The sequence below is a fragment of the Camellia sinensis genome, unplaced genomic scaffold, assembly GCF_055761805.1.
Source record: "Camellia sinensis isolate YWXY unplaced genomic scaffold, ASM5576180v1 Unanchor11, whole genome shotgun sequence".
Lineage (NCBI taxonomy): Eukaryota > Viridiplantae > Streptophyta > Magnoliopsida > Ericales > Theaceae > Camellia > Camellia sinensis.
Window position 1 is genome coordinate 6,627,638 of NW_028128989.1, and position 20,122 is coordinate 6,647,759.

At 41.4% G+C, this 20,122-nt stretch overlaps 1 protein-coding gene across 15 annotated transcripts in view; it reads left to right on the forward strand.

Annotated features, from left to right (window-relative positions):
* Positions 1 to 20,122, forward strand: part of LOC145788628 (GPCR-type G protein 1-like) — a 71,025-nt gene that overhangs the window by 26,071 nt on the left and 24,832 nt on the right. For all 15 annotated transcript variants that reach the window (XR_014357860.1, XR_014357854.1, XR_014357855.1 and 12 more), the window contains 6 exons: positions 3,701 to 3,779; positions 5,938 to 6,026; positions 7,516 to 7,608; positions 7,962 to 7,988; positions 8,103 to 8,189; positions 9,057 to 9,128. Coding sequence is in view for 7 of the 15 variants with exons in the window: in XM_082911352.1 (XP_082767478.1) it covers positions 3,701 to 3,779; positions 5,938 to 6,026; positions 7,516 to 7,608; positions 7,962 to 7,988; positions 8,103 to 8,189; positions 9,057 to 9,128 (447 nt within the window). In the remaining 8 variants the exon portion in view is untranslated. The remainder of the gene's footprint in view (positions 1 to 3,700; positions 3,780 to 5,937; positions 6,027 to 7,515; positions 7,609 to 7,961; positions 7,989 to 8,102; positions 8,190 to 9,056; positions 9,129 to 20,122) is intronic.

Sequence of the window (20,122 nt, forward strand, 5' to 3'; positions counted from 1 at the left end):
CCGGCGGAATAGGCGAAGAAGTGAGGTCGGTGGGTGGCCGTCTGCAGAAAAGAAAACAAAGCGTTTGGTGTTGTGTTTGGGTTTGTGGTTTTTTTTTTTTTTTTTTTTGGTGTAAAATTGGGATCGGGATGGATCCCTGAGATGAATAAAATATGGGTTGTTGTGCAAATTTGTAAATTGTTTTTTTTTTTTTTTTTTTTTTGTGAAAAGAAGGGAATCGAAAATAAATAAATAAACAAATATGGGGATGGTGATGAAATGATGAGCATGGGGATGATGAATATATAATGAGGAATAAAAATAATAAAGGTGGGAGTGGGGAACAGACTCTTAATGGGTTCTGAAACGGTGGGATGAAAAAGAGAAAAAAAATATATATATATATATAATAATGATAATAATAATAAAAAGAATGGGTCAAATTGTGAGTGCGTGGAGAATTATTATTTTAGAGGATGGTGTATGGTCAGCATGATGATTATGTCTTTGGTGGAGGTTAGATGATGAGTCTATTTTGTTTTTGGGGGAGTCGGTGAGAACCCTTCCTGAGGCCAATCTTGACCACAATGTCTGATTTTGCTTCTGCAAGAGAATCCCTCAGATTCTGAGCTTGAGCAGGGCCCTGTGAACCCCAACCAATACCACCAATTTGCTTAATGCCCTTGAAGGCATCAGGTAGCAGAGGAAACAGATCCCTCCCTCCTCTCACAATATACTCGTCGTGACCAGCGAGAGTAATTTTCTCCGTGTTGAAAACTGAACTGTCGAAATCAAGCGAAGTCAAGGGCTTCATCGCGGGCGTAAAGACCATGCGAGCTCCGAGAGTTGAGCCCGAACCAACCTTATTTCCAGGCAAAAATCTTGATGCTTTGAGAGATTTCAAAGCTATCTTCGAAGACGAAGACGAGAGAAACCCAAGATTGAGAGGTAGGGTTTTGGAAACTGGCTTTAGGGTTTTTGGATGACGAAGATGCAGAACCACCGGCAGCAGCCACTGAGGCAGAGAAGGAAGTAGCAACCGCCGACATTGATGACTCTGGAGAAGAAATCTGCAAAGAGTACTTTGAAGATCTTTTGATGCAACCAATGACTCCGCTGGTGGCTCCGCTGACTTCAATGGCGGCGGCACCGGAAGCAACGTCCTCAGGAGGAGATTCAGAGGAATTGGAATTGAACCACGGTTCAGTGGTTCCTGCAACAGAACCAAGAGAAGAAAGCATTGGATGTGGTGCCGTAACAGGGACCCCACCAAGTAATTGTTGCTTCATAGTTGCACCTGCAAAGTGCTTTGGCTTCATTTCATCTTGAGCAACCTTAAAGGACATGAAATGAGGAAGGGCCGAAACCTTGGTTGACAAGGGCCACTGAACTTGAGTGCTTTGACTTGAATTTGAGTGCTTTGACTTGGATTTAGAGTTGAGTTTGAATGAAGATGAGCAGAGCAACCCAGAGCAACCCTCTGTTTCTCCAAACAATCATCAGGGAGTGGAAGTGAATCTGATTATTACAGATTACTGTATGCCTGGAATGACAGGCTATGATTTGCTCAAGAAAATTAAGGAATCTTCATCTCTGAGAAATATACCAGTAGTGATTATGTCATCTGAGAATGTTCCTCATATGATGAAAACCAAACATTTGAATCAGCAACAACAAGAAGATCAAGATCAAGAAGAATAATTGGTGGCAGCGGAGTGAAGGTATGTGTAGAGGTCCGGCGGGCGGCCAAGGCGAGACTGCCGCCCGCCGGTGAAGCAGAATGACTAGGTTGTTAACCTTGCTCTGATACCATGTAAGAAATCAATGTATAAAGAGAAATAGAGAATTGTATATATATGGATTGTATTATTGATTGATGTATGTTATGGTGTGTTGAGCTCTCTCCTTTATAGAGGAGAGGGAGAACAATTACAAACCAAAAGTAGAAGCACAAACCAAACAACATTATTAAAGGTACATTATTAAAGCATACTAATTATTATACTAACCTAATTATTAAAGCAACATTTTACATATTATATTCTAACAATATCCAATGATGGATAATTTGATTAAAAATATGACATTTCTGTTGCCCAAAAATGTGAAACATATTGATGAATATATTGACATGTTGGGAGAAATTTAACTACTAGCTACATTTTGAAATAAAACATGCTTTAAATTATGTTGTTCATAATGATAGGCACTTTTGCTTCTGCTTATGCTGGTTTGTACAACACTATAGGTTAATAAGGGCCTTTTTGCTGCAGCATAAGTAAGTTGCATATGGCTTTTTTATTTTTGGATTCTATGCCAGACTGTTTACAGGTTGTGTGGGGTTTGCTTATTTAGTGTACTTTTTGACTTTTTACGAAAAGACATGCAGAAAGTAGAGAGGTGATGTGACCTAAATAAGTGTACTTATTTAGATCATCTCCAAACCTTTTGCTTACAACTTACATGGTAAAAATAGCTTCAATTACCCTCAAGCTAGGGGAGGGCTGTTCTTGGATTTTGTTAATAGATTATCAACTTCCACCGTAGAATAAGTTGCAGCAAACAGACCCTAAATGGGAATCATAGTGCTCATAAATATGATATTTTTAATGTCTAGAGATTTAGTTTCACACGTCAAACGATGAGTTTATCAGACAACCAATAAGAGAATGACATCAGCAAAATGTGGTCCTTCCAAAATTCTATCCTATACTTCATACACTTCGCCTTACTATCTTTGCCAGCTGCCACCGACCACCACTCCCTCCATCACCTTCCCTTTCTCCCTTAACCTTCACCATCGACCACCAACCACCACCTCCTTCCCAACCTCCCTTTCTATCAACCAAATCTCCGCCCATTTTTCAAACCTCTGACCGAACTTCCCAAACATCACCACTACTCAATCTCCCTGTTATCAACCTTGTTCCATGTCTTCTATTCTTTTTTTTGTTTTTTTTTCACAAGGTATACATCAATAAGGGTTAGAAGTTAGTTAGTAGGGGTTGGGGAACCACAAAAGGTATCAAACTCTTATCCGTAGGATTTGAACCTGAAACCTCACTCCACAAAGCGATGCTACTCAACCACTAGGCCAAAGGCCCTAGTTCCATGGCTTCTATTCTTATGATTCTGATTCTTTTTCACTTGAGCTTCGAGGCATCATCACCTAGTTCAATTGGATGTTGTTCAATTCTCAGCCTTTTTTTTTAATCGTTCTAATTTGTTCAATTGGATCTTGTTTGATTCTTGGCACTGATGGTGCTCAGCCAAAGCTGAGTGGGTTTGGTGTGGGTATGAGTTTTTGCAGTGAGGAATTTCTGATGGGGAGGGGAAACAGAACACCAACATCGGAGAAGGGAATGGACGTTGGTGTCGGAAAAAACTCACCCACACTAAACCCACATAACCTTGGCAGAGCATCACCATCGCAGCCCAACTACACATATTGCCTCTGTAACCTCCTATCCCTTGATTCCATGACCGAGTTATGCGTAATGGTTTGGATGGGTTTGGGCACGGGAGGTTATATGGGAATGTACTGACATGTTCCTTCCTCTCTCTGTGAATAGCTTGTGTGTAAAAAATATTTGTTGCCCATAAAATCGATGTTTTAAAAATCAACTGTGAATAACTTAATCTCTAATGTCTGACATTTTAACTCCATGAGTAGTTTGAATTTGATCTTTAGTTGTTCCTCATTAAGAGTTATATGTTGCAGAAGTTAAAGGATAGGTCTTTCCTAAAGCAAATTGTTGGGACAATTGTGCGGTCTGTGCAAGAGGATCAAAAGGAGCAAGGTCAGCAACTTTTTTATTTGTAATCATGTTTTGTACATTTTTTTTTTTTATAGGTAATCTATTTAGGAATCTATGTTTGTCAGTTGATATCTTTTCATCTTCACAGTGGATTTCAATTTGTATGGGGTTTTTTCTCTCTTTTTTCTTTTTATTCTTCATTTTCTTGGCTTTCTTTCTTGGTGTATATAAATAGGGCTGCAAACGAACCGAGCCGAGCCGAGCTTTGCTGAGCTCGAGCTCTGCCCGTTTACTTATCGAGCTCTTTAATTGGGCTCGAGCTCGGCTCGATAAGGAACTGGGCTCGAGCTCGGCTCGGCTCGTTAATTTTAATGAAACTCGAGCTCGGCTCGGCTCGGCTCGATAATTTTTTTTTAATATTATTTATATTATTTAAATATAAATATTTAAATAAAAAATATTATTTATATTATTTAATATATGCAAAATGTATTTATATTATTATTTTTATATATATTTATATATTTTTAATATATAAATAATTTATTTATATATATTTATATATTATTTAATATATAAATAATATATTTATTATATAATTTAAATAAAGATAAACGAGCCGAGCCTAATATTCGAGCTCGAGCTCGGCTCATTTACTAAACGAGCCGAGCCGAACCGAGCCCTTAACGAGCCGAGCCGAGCTTGTTCATAAACAGCTCGATCCATTTGCAGCCCTATATATATATATATCTTTCAGGTTTATAAATTGGGTAGCACTAATAGGAGCCTAGGGAAACTCTGGCTTTTGCTAGATCAATTACAATCATCTATGCTTTGAATCATACTGCATTGCTCTGACCAAAGGCAGAGCCTTGTGAATTTTTGTAGCTTTCAAAAATTAATTGTCATCTATAGGTGTTGTATTGTAGCAATGTGATGCTACAAATGATTATGGGTCAAGTTCCCTTAACTTTTTGTTTTGTTTTGTTTGCTAACATATTTTTTCTTCAAAAATAAGTATATTCATTCTTTCATGGAAGTCACTTTAGAGGTATGGGGTGACACTTCTTTGCCATGTGGGACATTAACTATGGTTAGAATGTTGTGGAGTCTACGGAGTATGTGTTGGCTACGCTTCAGAAGTTTGTGAAGTTTTGGAATTATTTTAATGATTTTTATCCTATTAGTTGTATGCTGGAAAAACTAGAAAGACACATTCAAGATCCTAGGATAATATTGTTGTCCTGTAGTCAGGTTTGGAAAATATTCTAACCTCTTCACTAGTGTTGAGTGATTTGATCTGGTCTGAAAGTCAGAAAATGACGAGAGTTAGGCCGAAAGATATGTGTGTTGAGGTTGTGAGAAAAGAAAAGTTTCTCACATTAGATTGGTGAAAACCTAGAGTGCCACATCTGAGATCCTGAGAAAATATTGCTGCAAGCAATTCAGGTCTGGAAAATATTCCATCCTTAATCATAGTGAGGTGTTTCAATCCAAGTTGAAAGTGTTAAAAGGATAAGAGGTAGATCAAAAAAGACATGGGTTGAGGTCATGAGAAAAGTGAAGATTACTTGGATGCTGACTGAAACTATGGCTTTGCATAAAGCCAATTAGAGAGACGAATCTATGTAGTTGATCCTGGTAACTATGATGAAGGCTTGTTGAATTGGGTTGGGCTGTTTTTTTAGGCATTCTAGACACCTCCATTGCTTTTTATTGTCCGCTCGAAACAGGTGTAATTTCAACAATTGTGGGTTTGGGAAGGCTAATGGGGTTATGCTCTATATCTGCCAGGTGCTAATTCTTTTGAGTCTTGGTTGTCTAAATATTCTGACGGAGGTACTTTGTATAAAGTTTTCCATATGCTAGAAGTCTTACTTTCCATATGCAACTAAGGATTCATCCTTCTTTGTTTGAATACTCATTGCTCTTAGTGAGATATTAGGGTTGTATTTAAGTTGCTTTCGAGTGCTGTGAGTTGTCTATTTTGATGTATATTTGAGAAGTGCACATGGGAAATGCTGATGATTAAATTTCTTCCACTCACAGATTACTGCAGTCATTCTATTGCTTTTTCAGATTAAACAGCATGTTGTGTTTCTTTAGACCTTTCTAATTAATATTTCCATGTCTTTGTTTCCTACATATTTGTGTAACTTCTGACTTCCTTGGACCTCCATTTTCTTCTTGCTCTCTTTAGATATTAAAATCATGGAAGCAGAAGTACAAGCTTTGGAAGAGCTTTCAAAGCAGTTATTTTTGGAAATCTATGAGCTTCGCCAAGCTAAGGTTTACTTTTAATGATGTAGTCTTATTTTTGCAGCTACTAATTTAAATATTTTTGGTCCCATATCCATATACTGTAAGAATAGATACTTCATCGGTTTAAAAATTGTAATGGGCTACATCATACATAGTTTGCTGTTAAGCTACTTTTTTTTTTGGGTATTCGTACTGCTTTATTGTGATTTTGCATTCAGAATATCTTGAATGAAACTGAGTCAAATTTAGGCGTAATTACAAATTGATAAAGATGGCATGGCAACATGTAATTTGTCTCAAAAAATTGGATCCCTTGTACTTGCCTCACAGTATAGATCCCTTTAAGTTATTATTTGGAATGCATTGGGAAATATCAAACTCAATTGTCCTTGCCAATATAGCACCATGCATCATATTGCTCTTCTAGAAGCAAATTGTTCGCTAATTACAGCCTCACAGATCTACTTGCCCTGCGATGTACTAATCTATCAGAGCTGATTAGTGAAATCCTTTTGCTATACCTAGGGGGTTGTTAACTTTCCACCTAAGATACCCATTCTTGACTGCCTTCCAATAAGATGTTACCATTTTTAAATAACAAAATTCACCCAGATTTGGTTAAGAATTTTGAGTTGCTTGCCTATCTTACTCAAACTCCACCAAGAATAGGTATTAGGAATGGCTATGACAAATAAGACCTTTTCTTATTCCTTTCAAAAGAAAAGAAATTAGAAGTTCCTATAAACATGATATATATATATACTTGAGATTGAAGAGAAAGCAGAATTCAGTAACATGTGTCAAAACTTAGGGAACCACACCAATTCATGTATCTTTTTCCTTTGTAAATCATGCAATATTTCGAAATCCTAATGTTACATTTATCAACATATTAATATTACATTATCATCCTCAGCCTCTTAGTTGTAGTTTTAAAATAATTAGTTACGTATCTTAATTTCCTTTGATTTTTAGATGCTTCCTAATAAATGTAACATCAAACATGTAGCCTTTCCATAAGGGGCTTCCATAAGAGGGTTGTCAACCCATGCTCGTTGATGTTGTTTGCTCTCTTTGTTTGTTTTCTTTCCACTCTTCTTTCATGTCCCTGTCTGTATCTATAACGGCCTTTTGTCCTTCCCCCTTTTGGATATTTAAAGTGTAAGAAATTTTTTATTTCTCATCTAAGTACAAAGGAAAACACAATGTAATGAATTTTCGGACAGTTTTCTTTTTTCCTGAAAGACGCAGAATTTGTTACCTCAATGGCATTGTGACACATACAAAATATTTTAGTATGCTAGTTGAGAGGACCTTCATATAACATATGAGGAAGGTGGAATATTGGGCTTTCTTATCCACATACTACAGTCACATCAAGCTAATATACATTCCTCTTGGCTGGTTCCACCATCTTTTGTTGTTGGTTTAATTGGTTATTGATCTCTCTCTCTCTCTCTCTCTCTCTCTCTCTCTGGTGGAGAAACCAGTATTCAGTTTAGTTTGTCATTTTCAGGAAGCTGCTGCTTATTCTCGGACCTGGAGGGGTCACATGCAGAATCTACTGGGCTATGCATGTTCTGTCTATTGTGTTTATAAAATGATAAAGGTATGACAAGTCTTGAAAAGTTGGGGAGGTCGAGTATTTGTTTTTGTAGTTGCACTTGCCTTGTTTGTTTTTTGGTCCATGTGTGCACATGCATGTGTTGCGTCATTCATTCCAACCACATGGTAGATGTTAATTCTTGATTATTGTGAAGTTAGATTGTTCACCTGACATCTTTGCTTCTTCATTTGATAACATAAACCCGGGATGCTGCTAAAATAGCTTATCATGACTAAGACACAATTCTCTTCTTCTCAACACGAGCAGGGTTTCCTATTGTCTTTTATTGTTCTTTTTATTTCCTTGGTCTGATACGTAAAATGTGAGATACTAACTGATCTAATTAATTTATGCAGTCTCTGCAGAGTGTTGTCTTCAAGGAGGTATTAAGTTTCATGTTAATGTATTGTGTCATCCGAATTAAAAATCTCCTTGCAACACTTAGCACAATCTTTTCAAATGTAGTACACTATAAATACTCTGCTTTTCTTTGACAGGCTGGTTCAGTTGATCCTGTGACTAGGACAATTAGCATATTCTTGCAGTTCTTTGATATTGGTATCAATGTCGCATTATTATCACAGGTTAGTTATTGTTTATTTTCCTGAATTATTGGATGATACTGCAGTGTCTGTCACGGTCACCTGCCTGTGGCAGATGTGGTTATTATTTGCCATCTTAGTAACGATATCTTCACACACCTTGCTAGTTGGGCAAATTGCTAACAATGTGGTGCTTTTAGTTAACAAGTCCTAGTTCATGTGTTGGGTTGGACAGAATCAAAACTCACATGTCATGTGATCTGATAACTACATGAATATTGATGTGTTCTTTTTTTTATGATAAGAAGCAATTAATCTTGGGGCATGTTGCAGACATGAGCCCAGATATGTAAGGAACTGTTGTTCAGGATCAACATGTGATTTTACTACTATTATTACATGTGTTAAGTTGTTATAGTGTTTGTACAGATTTTGTGTTTTTTTTTTTTTTTTTTTCCAACCAAAATTCTACATTTGATGTTTCATGGAATCTTAAGGGATATATTGACAAATGCTGTAGAAGAACAAAAGTTTGGACTTGTGTTATATTATGCTCATCTGCAATTATACAGTTACATAGTTCATTGGTTTCAAGGCAAACAAAATTCTTAGAACTTAGTTGAAAATGTAGAACCTTTTCTCCAAATATTTTCTTAAGAAACCTTCACCTTATATTGTCTTGAGAAACATTAGAGGTACTGCTGAGTAACCCAAATGAAGATTTTTATATATACTTATGTGCAATATTACTTGTGAAAGCTCTACCAAATGGGGCCATAAATGTGCTGAAACTTTCAACGAGTTTAGTATTTGCATATTGTCACCAACATGCTTTACCGGCTAAATGGGCTGGCATCTTCTGCTTTTGTCTGACATCTCTCTCTCTCTCTCTCTCTCTCTCTCGTGCAGTACATATCCCTCTTATTCATTGGAATGTTGATTGTTATATCTGTACGGGGATTTCTAACGAATCTAATGAAGGTAATTCTTTCTTTTGGTAATTTATGGGTTCAATTTCATGTTCCATTTGATTTTTAGAATATCATTGTTGGTCCACCTGTGAGATATTCTCTAGATATTATGTATATCCTGTAGATATTCTGGAGACATTGTGTAGATATTATTTTGATATTATTCTGCACTTTGTGATGGGACAGATAAATGAGGGTGGGCTCACTTAAAGGGAAAATTTAACATTGCCAAACCTCATTACTGGTTCACCATTGCCTTTTCTATACCATTGGGTTAACAGACATTAATCAAGATTTACAAAGATGATATAGAAGATTGACAGATTTCAGGTCTGTTTGACTGAAAAGTGGACATGCTAGAAATCTCACATTTAGTTATAACTACTTAACACTTTACTTGAATGCTGATGCTTTGCAACTACTTGTCCATCAAAATTGAAGGGGAAGAACTTCTTTGTTTCACCAAATCCAAACATTTTCTGCCCCTAGTGATGAATGATCAAGGAGGAAAAGCATGCTCACAGGCATTAGTTTTAGTAAAGGACTACATGTTTGGTTTGTGGATCGTTTGTTTCTTATCCTTGATTAAGATTAATTAAGTCATTATGAAAGTTTATAAAATCATGTTTGCTGGCATTTTTATGTTCAATAGCTTCCATTTTGGTTGGAATTTCTTATTTTGGGAGTTTAAGTTAAGTTGGTTGGTCAAGAGTACATTCTTGGGTTGCAATCTAGACTATTATTTGTGTAAAAACTACCTATTTTGTTGGAATTTGAGTAATATATTGATTTCTATATTGAGTGGGGCAATTTTTAGAACAATTCTTTACATCTTTAGGGATTTCTAGTACCAATACAAAGTGCCCTTTGTTGTGACACAAATTTTGAGTGGAATGAAAGTTTTTCCTAAGTTAAGAATTGGTGCAACTCTTCTAAAAGTTTGGGTGTGGATATCAAACAGCCCTCGTGGAGTAGGGTTCTTATTTCTTTCTATTTGTGTCTATTATTTGTTGAATTTCTTTTTCTTTTTTTTTTCTAAATAAAAAAGAATTATCTCTGCAGCACTTTAATCCTCAAAATCTTAACCAAAGACTTGACATCTGTTGGTTTTTACGAACTTTAAGTGATGCAGTCAGGAAGATGTGGGACCTACAAGAAGCATGGTTGTTAATCGCGATCCGGATCGTACGATCCTACGATCCTACTTTGCCAAAACGATCCAGATCGTTGTAGGATCGATGTTATAACAGGATCGCAAGTAGGATCGTGTAGGATCGCATGGGATCGTGTAGGATCGTAGGTAGGATCGCAAGTAGGATCGCAGATTTTATGATTTTTCACCTTATTTTTAATATGTATCATTTTAATTTTAATTTTGAACTTTTTTTTTAATAGAAAGTAGGATCTTACGATCCTCGATCCAATCTTACGATCTGATCTACCAGACCCTCTCACCAATCCTACTTAGGATCCCGATTTTGACAACCTTGACAAGAAGTTTATTAATATTAAGGGATAAGAAGTCTACTAGTATTAAGAGATTCGCCTTTAAGGATTCTTGATTTAATCTAGTTGGATTTTGATTGTATTAAGATTTTTAGGGGCTTAAAAGGCCTCGTTTGGGAACAGGCTAATTTAGTAACTTTTTGACTATTTGGCTAAAAAGATAGGTAAAAAAAACTTGTATGTTTGGGATGACTTTTTGGCTAATTACGAAAAGATGTGCAAAAAGTAGAGAGAAAAGAGAATCTTTGACTTTTTTGTATGAGTTGTTGGCTTTTTGGCTAATTTAGTAACTTTTTGACTAATTGGCTAAAAAAGTAAGTTCCCAAACGGGAGTCATATAATTTTTATAATATCAAGTTACTATGTTTGATAAGGTTAGTTTTAGAGGATATCTACATTTTTTAGTAGTTAGTTACATAGGCTTAGTTTTAGAGGATATCTACACGTTTTGGCTGTCTCATTAAGCCTCTAAATAGGCCTTACTGATATAAAATGAAATTACGCTTTGAGGATGAATAAAAATTGAACATTTGGAAGAGCTTCACTCTCTCCCCCCCCCCCCCCTTCTCTCTCTCTCTCTCTCTCTGCTTCTGTCATCTTCTCTCGACATCTTCTTTACATCTTGCAATCCCTTCTTCTACTTCTTTCCTTTGTTGCTGCCTTACCTTTTCCTTGCTACTACTGTTTCTTCTTTCCTCCTTTGCTACTGCTGCTGACATTCTCTCTTTTCTCCCTTGCTTCTACTGCTTTTCTTCGTTTCTCCTGTTCTAGTTGTACTTCTCTTATCTACCACTGCTGCTTTTCTAATTTGCTACAACCCGGCAACTGCGATGTTTGTTGTCTGCTGGATACAGGCTGTTAGTGCTTTATCAGTTTGGTACCAGAGGAAAGGTCCTTCAATCAAGAATCTTTCCAATGTTGAAGATTACTAAACTCAAGGTCGATTTTTCTCCAACAACAGGAGATTGATGTAGTCAAGATGTGGGACCCACAAGAAGTTGATTATTATTCAGGGATTGCAAATAGTCATAGCCCCACAACTTGACTGAATCTAAAGCAGTGGAATTCAATCACGAGCAGACACGAACCTGCATCAGTGGACCAATTACATCTAGCTTTTGTTTTTGGCTCTTGAATTGACTATTGAAAGGGAAGGGATGTTGGGCGAGGTGGTGGCTCTTTTTCAAGATAAGCATTTTGATCCAGGTCTCCAACTGACACTGAATTTGAAATTGACCCTACACGGGGTGCCATCCCCCCCGGTCTCAAGAACTCGAGCAGTCTGCTATTACAAATGTGTCATTAAACACTTTCCGATATTTGTCTAGCGTAATCAAGGTTTTAAAAAGCAGCCGCAACCGTTACGTAACGCCGTTACGTAACGGCTGTGGTGGTTACCGCCACCCGTTACGGCCGCTTTTGCGGTATGATTGAGATTCACAAGTGTGTTGGCCGTAGCGGTCATAACGGCGCTATAACGGCCGTAACGGTGACGGCCTATTACTCACCGTTACGTAACAGTTTCGAACTGCTTCTTTCAAACCCCCCCCCCAACCAAAAAAAAAATGAAAATGGGGGAAAAGGGATGATGAAGAAGGAAGATGGAGAAGCAAGAGAGAGAGATGGAGAGAAGAGGGAAGATAAAGAACATGTTATTGATTTGTTGAAGCTATAAAACTTATGCTATTCTATTTAGCTGCTATCACTCAACCATTTTATTTGTGTGTCTATCTATATATTGTTTGAAAATAATAACAATCATAATAATAGGTGTGGTCATTATGTATTTGGCTTGATTAAAAATATATATATATATATATATATATATATATATATTTATTTATTTATTTTCTTATTTATTCTCTTCCTTTTATTATTGTTTATCTTATATATAATAGTTAGTGATTGGTTTTTTTTGTAAAATATCTAGAAAACATAACAGTTGTATAATTATATGTGGGGGCCGAATATTGGAAGTCGTAGAGATTCCGGAGAGTCGAACATTGAAGAATAAAGATTCTAAACATTCGGCCATTGCCACGGAAACTCGGACCCAACCTTATTCGGCTAGATAGTCGATTAAGCAAGGGGCCGAGTGAATATCGGTTTATTACAAAATATGCCGAATAGGTACTGAGCTGTGGAGCCGGGTAAATATGAACATAATGAGCGAAAAGTGGACCTGGCCCGAAGGCCCAGAGAACGAGTATAAATAAAGGAATAGCAGACTGAGAAATGTATGTGATAATTGTGGTGTTTAACTTAGAATATAGGTAATCTAGAACGAGAGACTGACTTGTCCGTCAGAGTGCTAATTCTGGCACCCCCGACCGGAGTGTGTACTTCCTTTCAGGTGCCTATCAGTGAATCACGAGCGTCCCCCAGGATCGGAAGAGTATTTCCAAAAACCACTTCCCCACAACTGGCGCCGTCTGTGGGAATACTCAAGCATATCCATGGCGGACGTGACGGAGGATCCTCTAATAGTCACTTATGAAAACACGCAGGTAGATGTTTTCACTCCAACAAACACGCACGGACCGGAGCTTCTCCCAGCAAGACGCGTTTTGAACTTCGCCTCACCTTCGACTCCAGAACATGAGGCAATGCAAGCGATCATGAAGCAGGCAAAGCAAAATGAGCAGAGGTTGGAAAACTTGATCGATGAGAACGAGCGCCTCCGTCAGGATTTGGCTTTGGAGGTAGCGAAATCCAAACAAGCCGTGCCCCAAAATCCCGAGCGACCTTTGAAAGCAGGTGATCGACGACCTCGAGCCCGGCTTCAAGACATCGATAGCAGCTCCGACTTATTATCCCCGAGTCCCAAGAAGAATGGACGATCTGAAGTTTCCAGTTCCTCTGAAGAAAGTCCGCATATAAAGTGGGCCCCCTCGTTCTACACCAAGCCATCAGAAGCGGTGGCACCTCCCGACTCGACAAGAAGGGATAGGCGGTGTGAATATCGCAAAGATCACGATCGTGACAGTAGCTGTGTCATGAAAGACCTTCAGGAGTTGGTCCGAGATGTTCAGCCCCAGCACCATGCCCAAACGTGCGCAACCAGACCAATTGTACTTCGGCGAGAATCACCTCCGCTTGTAGTCATCCATATGATATACAGCTTGCCAACGCCCTCAGCCATACATACAATTCAAACACTCCCTGCATCCCAGAAGCAACTCACGCCAGCGAAACGGCCGCATGAAGCTCCGAGTATCACCTTTGACGATTCTGATCTTATCGGCATAACAATCCCCCACATTGATCCACTGGTCATTGAACTACGTGTCAACCGATTTACTATCGAGCGCGTTCTCATAGATCAGGGAAGTACTTCTGAGGTTATGTATTACAAGACCTTCATCAAACTTGGCTTAAACGAATCAGACTTGTCTCCGGCTCCTTATCCATTATTCAGCTTCAACGCAAATCCAGAATATCCGTTAGGGAAAATCATACTACCTGTCCGAGTAGGCTCCCGAACAGTGGATGTGGAATTCTTGGTCGTCAGGCTGCCTTTGCCGTACAATCTCATCATGGGGCGAATTTGGTTGTATACTATGCGGGCGGTCCCGAGCACCTATCATCAGCTTCTGCGCTTCCCGATAGAATACGGCATCGAGCAGATCCGTGGTTCCCAACAATCGGCACAAGTATGCTATCTCCTCTCCGGAAAAACGCCAAAGGATTTGCAAGTTAACTCCATCGAGGTGTCGGATCGTGAAAGCCTCGACGATGTTGGGCAACTCCCGAATGAGAAAGCCACGAAAGACTTAGACCGAATGGAGATTGACGGCAATCCAGAGAGATTCTTCATGGTCGACGCCTCCCTAAATCAAGCCGACAGGCAGCAGCTAGTATCCTTCCTACTCGATAATCTTGATGTATTTGCATGGACTCCATATGAAATGTTGGGCGTCGACCTAACTGTTTCCGAGCATCGTTTGAATGTTGACCCTAGGTGCAAACCGATCGTTCAGAAAAGCCGGCGATCTGCCGCAGAGCACACTACCGCCGTGATTGAAGAGGTTGACCGACTGCTTGATGCAGGGGCAATCAGGGAAGTTACCTACCCCACATGGCTCTCTAATACTGTACTTATGAAAAAGAACGGTACATGGCAAGTCTGCGTTGATTTCACGGACCTAAACAAAGCCTGCCCCAAAGACTGTTTTCCTCTCCCAAGGATAGACCAACTGGTAGATGCTACAGCACGCCATTAGCGCATGAGTTTCCTCGATGCTTACAGAGGCTATCATCAAACTGCCATGCATCCGGAGGACCAGGAGAAAACTGCATTCCTCACCCCAAGAGGAACCTACTGCTATAAGGTTATGCCTTTTGGACTGAAGAACGCCGGGGCAACTTACTAGAGACTAGTCACCACCATGTTCAAAAAGAAACTCGGTCGCACAATGGAAGTGTACATTGACGATATGGTGGTCAAGTCAAAGGTAAAGCAGAATCATATAGCCGATCTTGAAGAAACATTCGGCATCCTACGCAAATATGGAGTGAAACTGAACACTTCCAAATGTGCCTTTGGAATCGGCTCTGGTAAATTCTTGGGATATATCGTCAATCACCGAGGAATCGAAACTAACCCAAGGCAGATCTCAGCAATCCTGGAGCTCAGCTCCCCCTGATCAGTAAAAGAGGTGCAAAAGTTAATGGGGATGGCCGCCGTGCTCAACAGGTTTATCAGTCGTTCCACAGATTGCTGCCAACAATTCTTTCATACACTACGGCAGGGCAAGGCTTTTGAATGGTCCTCCGAATGCGAAGCCGCTTTCAACGGCCTTAAGACATACCTCCGCTCAATACTACTCTTGGCAACGCCCTCTCTTGGTGACCCGCTCATTATGCATCTGGCAGTTTCCGACGGGGCCGTCAGCGTCGTGCTGATAAAGGAAGAACTGGGAGAACAACGGCCGGTGTATTATATGAGCAAGGCAATGGTTGATGCCGAAACACGCTACCTTCCGCTGGAAAAGCTCATCCTAGCCCTAGTCATGGCAGCAAGGAAACTAATGCATTACTTCCAGGGTCATAGCATTGGGGTGCTAACAGACTATCCCCTCCGGTCTGTACTACGCAGTGCAAAAGCTTCCGGACGTGTTTCAAAGTGGGCTCTGGAACTCGGCCAATACGATATTCAATTTTTACCCAGAACCTCAATCAAAGGATAGGTGCTTACCGATTTTGTCGCCGAATTCACTGGTGTCCTGACCAACATCAAGCTTGATGAAATTCGACCGAAGCCGAACTGGAGGATTTATGTTGGGGATATTTGGCAGTTATATTGCGATGGGTCGTCCAATCAGCAGGGCAGTGGAGCCGGAGTTGTCATCATGTCTCCTGACGGCGCAATAATTGAGCAGACCGTCAAGCTTGGCTTCGAAGCATCAAATAACGAAGCCAAATACGAAGCCCTCCTAGCCAATTTACGGAACGTGCACATTCTTGGCGCTCGGCGGTTGCTTGTGTTTTGTGATTCAAAACTGGTGATCAACCAGCTAAAGAGGGAGTACGAACAAGGAACGACCGCATGGCGGCCTACATGAAAATGGCCAATTCCTTGTTGGCAAAATTCGACCATCATGAGTTGAACCAGATAACATGTGATCAGAACACCTATGCAGACGCCTTGGCTTGCCTAGCCTCCGCTATCAACTCAGAGATTAAACGGACTATCGAAGTAGGTTTCATCCCGAAGCCAAGCATTGGCCCTTCAGAGAAAGTCCAGATTAACGTTATAGAATCTGTCCCAAGTTGGATGGATCCCATTGCTGCTTTCTTGTCTTCTGACCAACTCCCAGAGGAGAAGAAAGAAGCGCACAAGTTGTGAAACAAAGCCATGAGATACTACTTAGATCCGCAAGGAGGGCTCTATAAAAAATCCCTCTCTGGTCCATATTTGGAATGCGTGCACCCAGACAAAGTCGAAGAGCTTCTGACTGAGATACATGAGGGCAGTTATGGTGCCCATTCTGGTGGGCGTTCTTTGGCCCATTGAGCTATAACGCAGGGGTATTATTGGCCGACAATGAGAGCTAACGCCGAGTGTTATGCGAAAAAGTGTGAACAGTGCCAGAAGTTCTCCCCACTAACCTATTTGCCCGCAGAAGAGCTGAACTCTATTACCAGTCCCTAGCCGTTCGCCCAGTGGGGGCTCGATATCGTAGGACCATTGCCGAGGGCCCCAGGGAATAAGCGATACTTGATCGTCGCAACAGATTACTTCACAAAATGGGTCGAAGCGGAGGCATTAACACACATTCGAGACGTTGATGTTAAACGCTTTGTGTGGAGGAACATCATAACACAATTCGACATTCCAAAAGCCCTTATTTCAGACAACGGCACTCAATTTGATTGTGGTGTTTACCGAGAACTGTGCGACAAATATGGTATTCGGCCGTATTTTTCTACTCTGGCTTATCCCCAAAGCAATGGTTAGGCCGAAGCTTCGAACAAATCCATCCTGGACGGCATCAAAAAAAGGCTGGAGAAAGCCAAAGGCAAATGGGTCGAAGAATTGCCAAGTGTATTGTGGGCTCATCGAACAACGCCGAGGAGATCAACTGGAGAAACTCCGTTTGCCCTATGCTTTGGCAACCAGGCGATCTTACCCTTGGAGATCGGCCTCCCGACCCTCAAGTCGCAAGTTTTTAATACAGGCCGAAACGACATGATGCTGGCTTTGGATTTGATTCTAATCGAGGAACGAAGAGACCGCGCTCTTGCGTCCATGGCACGGTACCAGTAGCAGTTGGCGGAATCATACAATCAACGAGTTCAGCTGCGCCGCTACACACCAGGAGAATTGGTCCTGAAGAAGGTGCTTCCAACCGACAGGAAGCCGGTTAATGGAAAACTTGGTCCAAACTAGGACGGCCCCTATCAAATAGATTCCATCGCAGGAATAGAGGCATATCGGCTGAAAGATATGACAGGAAGGAGTCTCCCAAGGCCTTGGAACTCGACCCACTTGTGAAAGTTTTATCATTAAACCCGACCTGTGGGGAATGATTTGTGTTAAACGATTCGCCATGTACAAATTCCACTTTTGTAATACGAGGATTCTAGTCGAAAATTGTTCTAAAAGTGTTCCGCAAAAGCCTCCGGATTTGGAGCGCCCTTCGTGGATATCACGATCAGCTAATAAAAGTCTCCGGATTCGAAGCGCTCTTGGTGGATATCACGATCGGCCACTCAAAGTCTCCGAATTCGGAGCCCCTTCGGCACATGACGCCGTTGGGCCGAAAAAGCCTCCGAATTCGAAGCGCCCTTCGTGAATATCACGATCGGCCACTCAAAGTCTCCGGATTCGGAGCACCTTCGACGCATGACGTTGTTGGGCCAAAAAAGCCTCCGGATTCATAGCGCCCTTCGTGGATTTCACGATCGGCCAATAAAAGCCTCCGGATTCGGAGCACCCTTCGTGGATATCATAATCGGCCACTCAAAGTTTCCAGATTCGGAGCCCCTTCGGCGCATGACGCCGTTGGGCCGGAAAAGCCTCCGGATTCGAAGCGCCCTTCGTGGATATCACGATCGGCCAATAAAAGCCTCTAGATTCGGAGCGCCCTTCATAGATATCACGATCGGCCAATCAAAGTCTTCAGATTCGGAGCGCCCTTTGTGAATATCACGATCGGCCACTCAAAGTCTCCGGATTCAGAGCTCCTTCGGCGCATGACGCCATTGGGTCGGAAAAGCCTCCAGATTCGGAGCGCCCTTCATGGATATCACGATCGGCCAATAAAAGCCTCCGAATTCGGAGCGCGCCCTTTGTGGATATCATGATCGGCCAATCAAAGTCTCCGGATTCGGAGCGCCCTTTATGGATATCATGATCGGCCACTCAAAGTCTTTGGATTAGGAGCCCCTTCGGCGCATGATGTCATTGGGCCAATAAAAGCCTTCGGATTCAAAGCGCCCTTCGTTGATATCACGATTGGCCACTCAAAGTCTTCGGATTCGGAGCCCCTTTCGACGCATGACGCCGTTGGGCTGGAAAAGCCTCCGGATTCGGAGCGCCCTTCGTGGATATCATGATCGGCAAATAAAAGCCTCTGGATTCGGAGCACCCTTCGTGGATATCACGATCGGCCAATCAAAGTTTTCGGATTCGGAGCCCCTTCGGCGCATGACGCCCTCCAAGCCTGAGCCTGGAGCTGAATAAATACCTAAGAAAATGCCGGATTCGGAGTCTTATCAACACCGTTTTTGGGCAATGTAACGAGCATATTGAATAAATATTTAGTGACGTGCTCCATTAGGACGAGCCGGCTAAAACCGTTCGAACAATCTCTGTCCAACAAAGCACAAAACATGCAAACATATATATGCCAAAGAATTGCATAATTACGCAATTTGACAAGTGATTATAAGGCAATAGGAATATTAACAACATAGCATCTTATTCATCTGACAAGTAATTACATAATTTTCGGCGCAATCCGCGCTTGAACATTACAACAAGTATTTTTATGCGGCCTCTCCCTCATCGTCGCTCTTTTCGACCTCAAAGGCGGAAAAGGGAAAATGATTGCGTCGGTACCGCGGCAACGCCGAATTGACACCCTTTGCTTGAAGAGCCTCTGCGGCCTGAAGTGCCGCGACCCAACTGTGCTTAAATCCCCGATTCTTACATCGGCAGACCTCCTCTGCAAGCTTCTCCTTCATTTTGTCGATCCCAACATTCCGGCCCGCATGAATGCCTTGCTCATAACCTTTGGATCTGGCATTTTCTACGACAAACATGCTAGCCGTGTCTCGATGGGCAATGGTATGACTCAATAGCTGTTGGGTCACCCTTTCGTCCACGATTGGATTAGATCGACCCGCCACGTGCAGCTCGGCGGCTTTAGCCATCCTAAGCTCATTAAGTTCGCGCTCGGCTTTCTCCACCCAAACCTCCGAACTGCGGACCATTTCGTCCATCTTCTCTATCTCTCGCCGCGCGGCCCGCAGGCGCATGACGACTTCGTAAGCGGTGTACAGTCCCTTCACCGCCCCGTGGATTCCCTCTCCAAAGACGTCGAAATCTTGTCGGCCAACCATCAATTGCTGCACCTCAAGTGGAAAAATCTGTCGAGCAAATTCGACCGCCACCACTGGGTCCCTGATAATGGAGTCCGCCTCCGTCATCGGTCTGTTCCCCACGAAAACTGTGAAACTCAATGGTCGCGGTCGCAGAGAGCTTCCCCGTTGCTGTTTCTCCTTTCGGGGTGATCTGCTTCGACGACTTGGAGGCTGAGGTTTTTCCCGTTCTTTGGACACCCTACTTCCCGCAAGGGTGGTTTCTCTGCCGCGATTCATCGCAGTATCAAGCTTAGCCAAAGTTCGACCTTCGCCTCTGCTGTTGAAGAAAACTCTATTTGCCATTCGCGATAAGTTACCTTGAAAACACAGTAAGCGAAGTTATTGGCACAAACAGCTACCCCCCATTTATTTCTAATACTTGCAGCGCCCCCGAGGCAGTTTCATTAA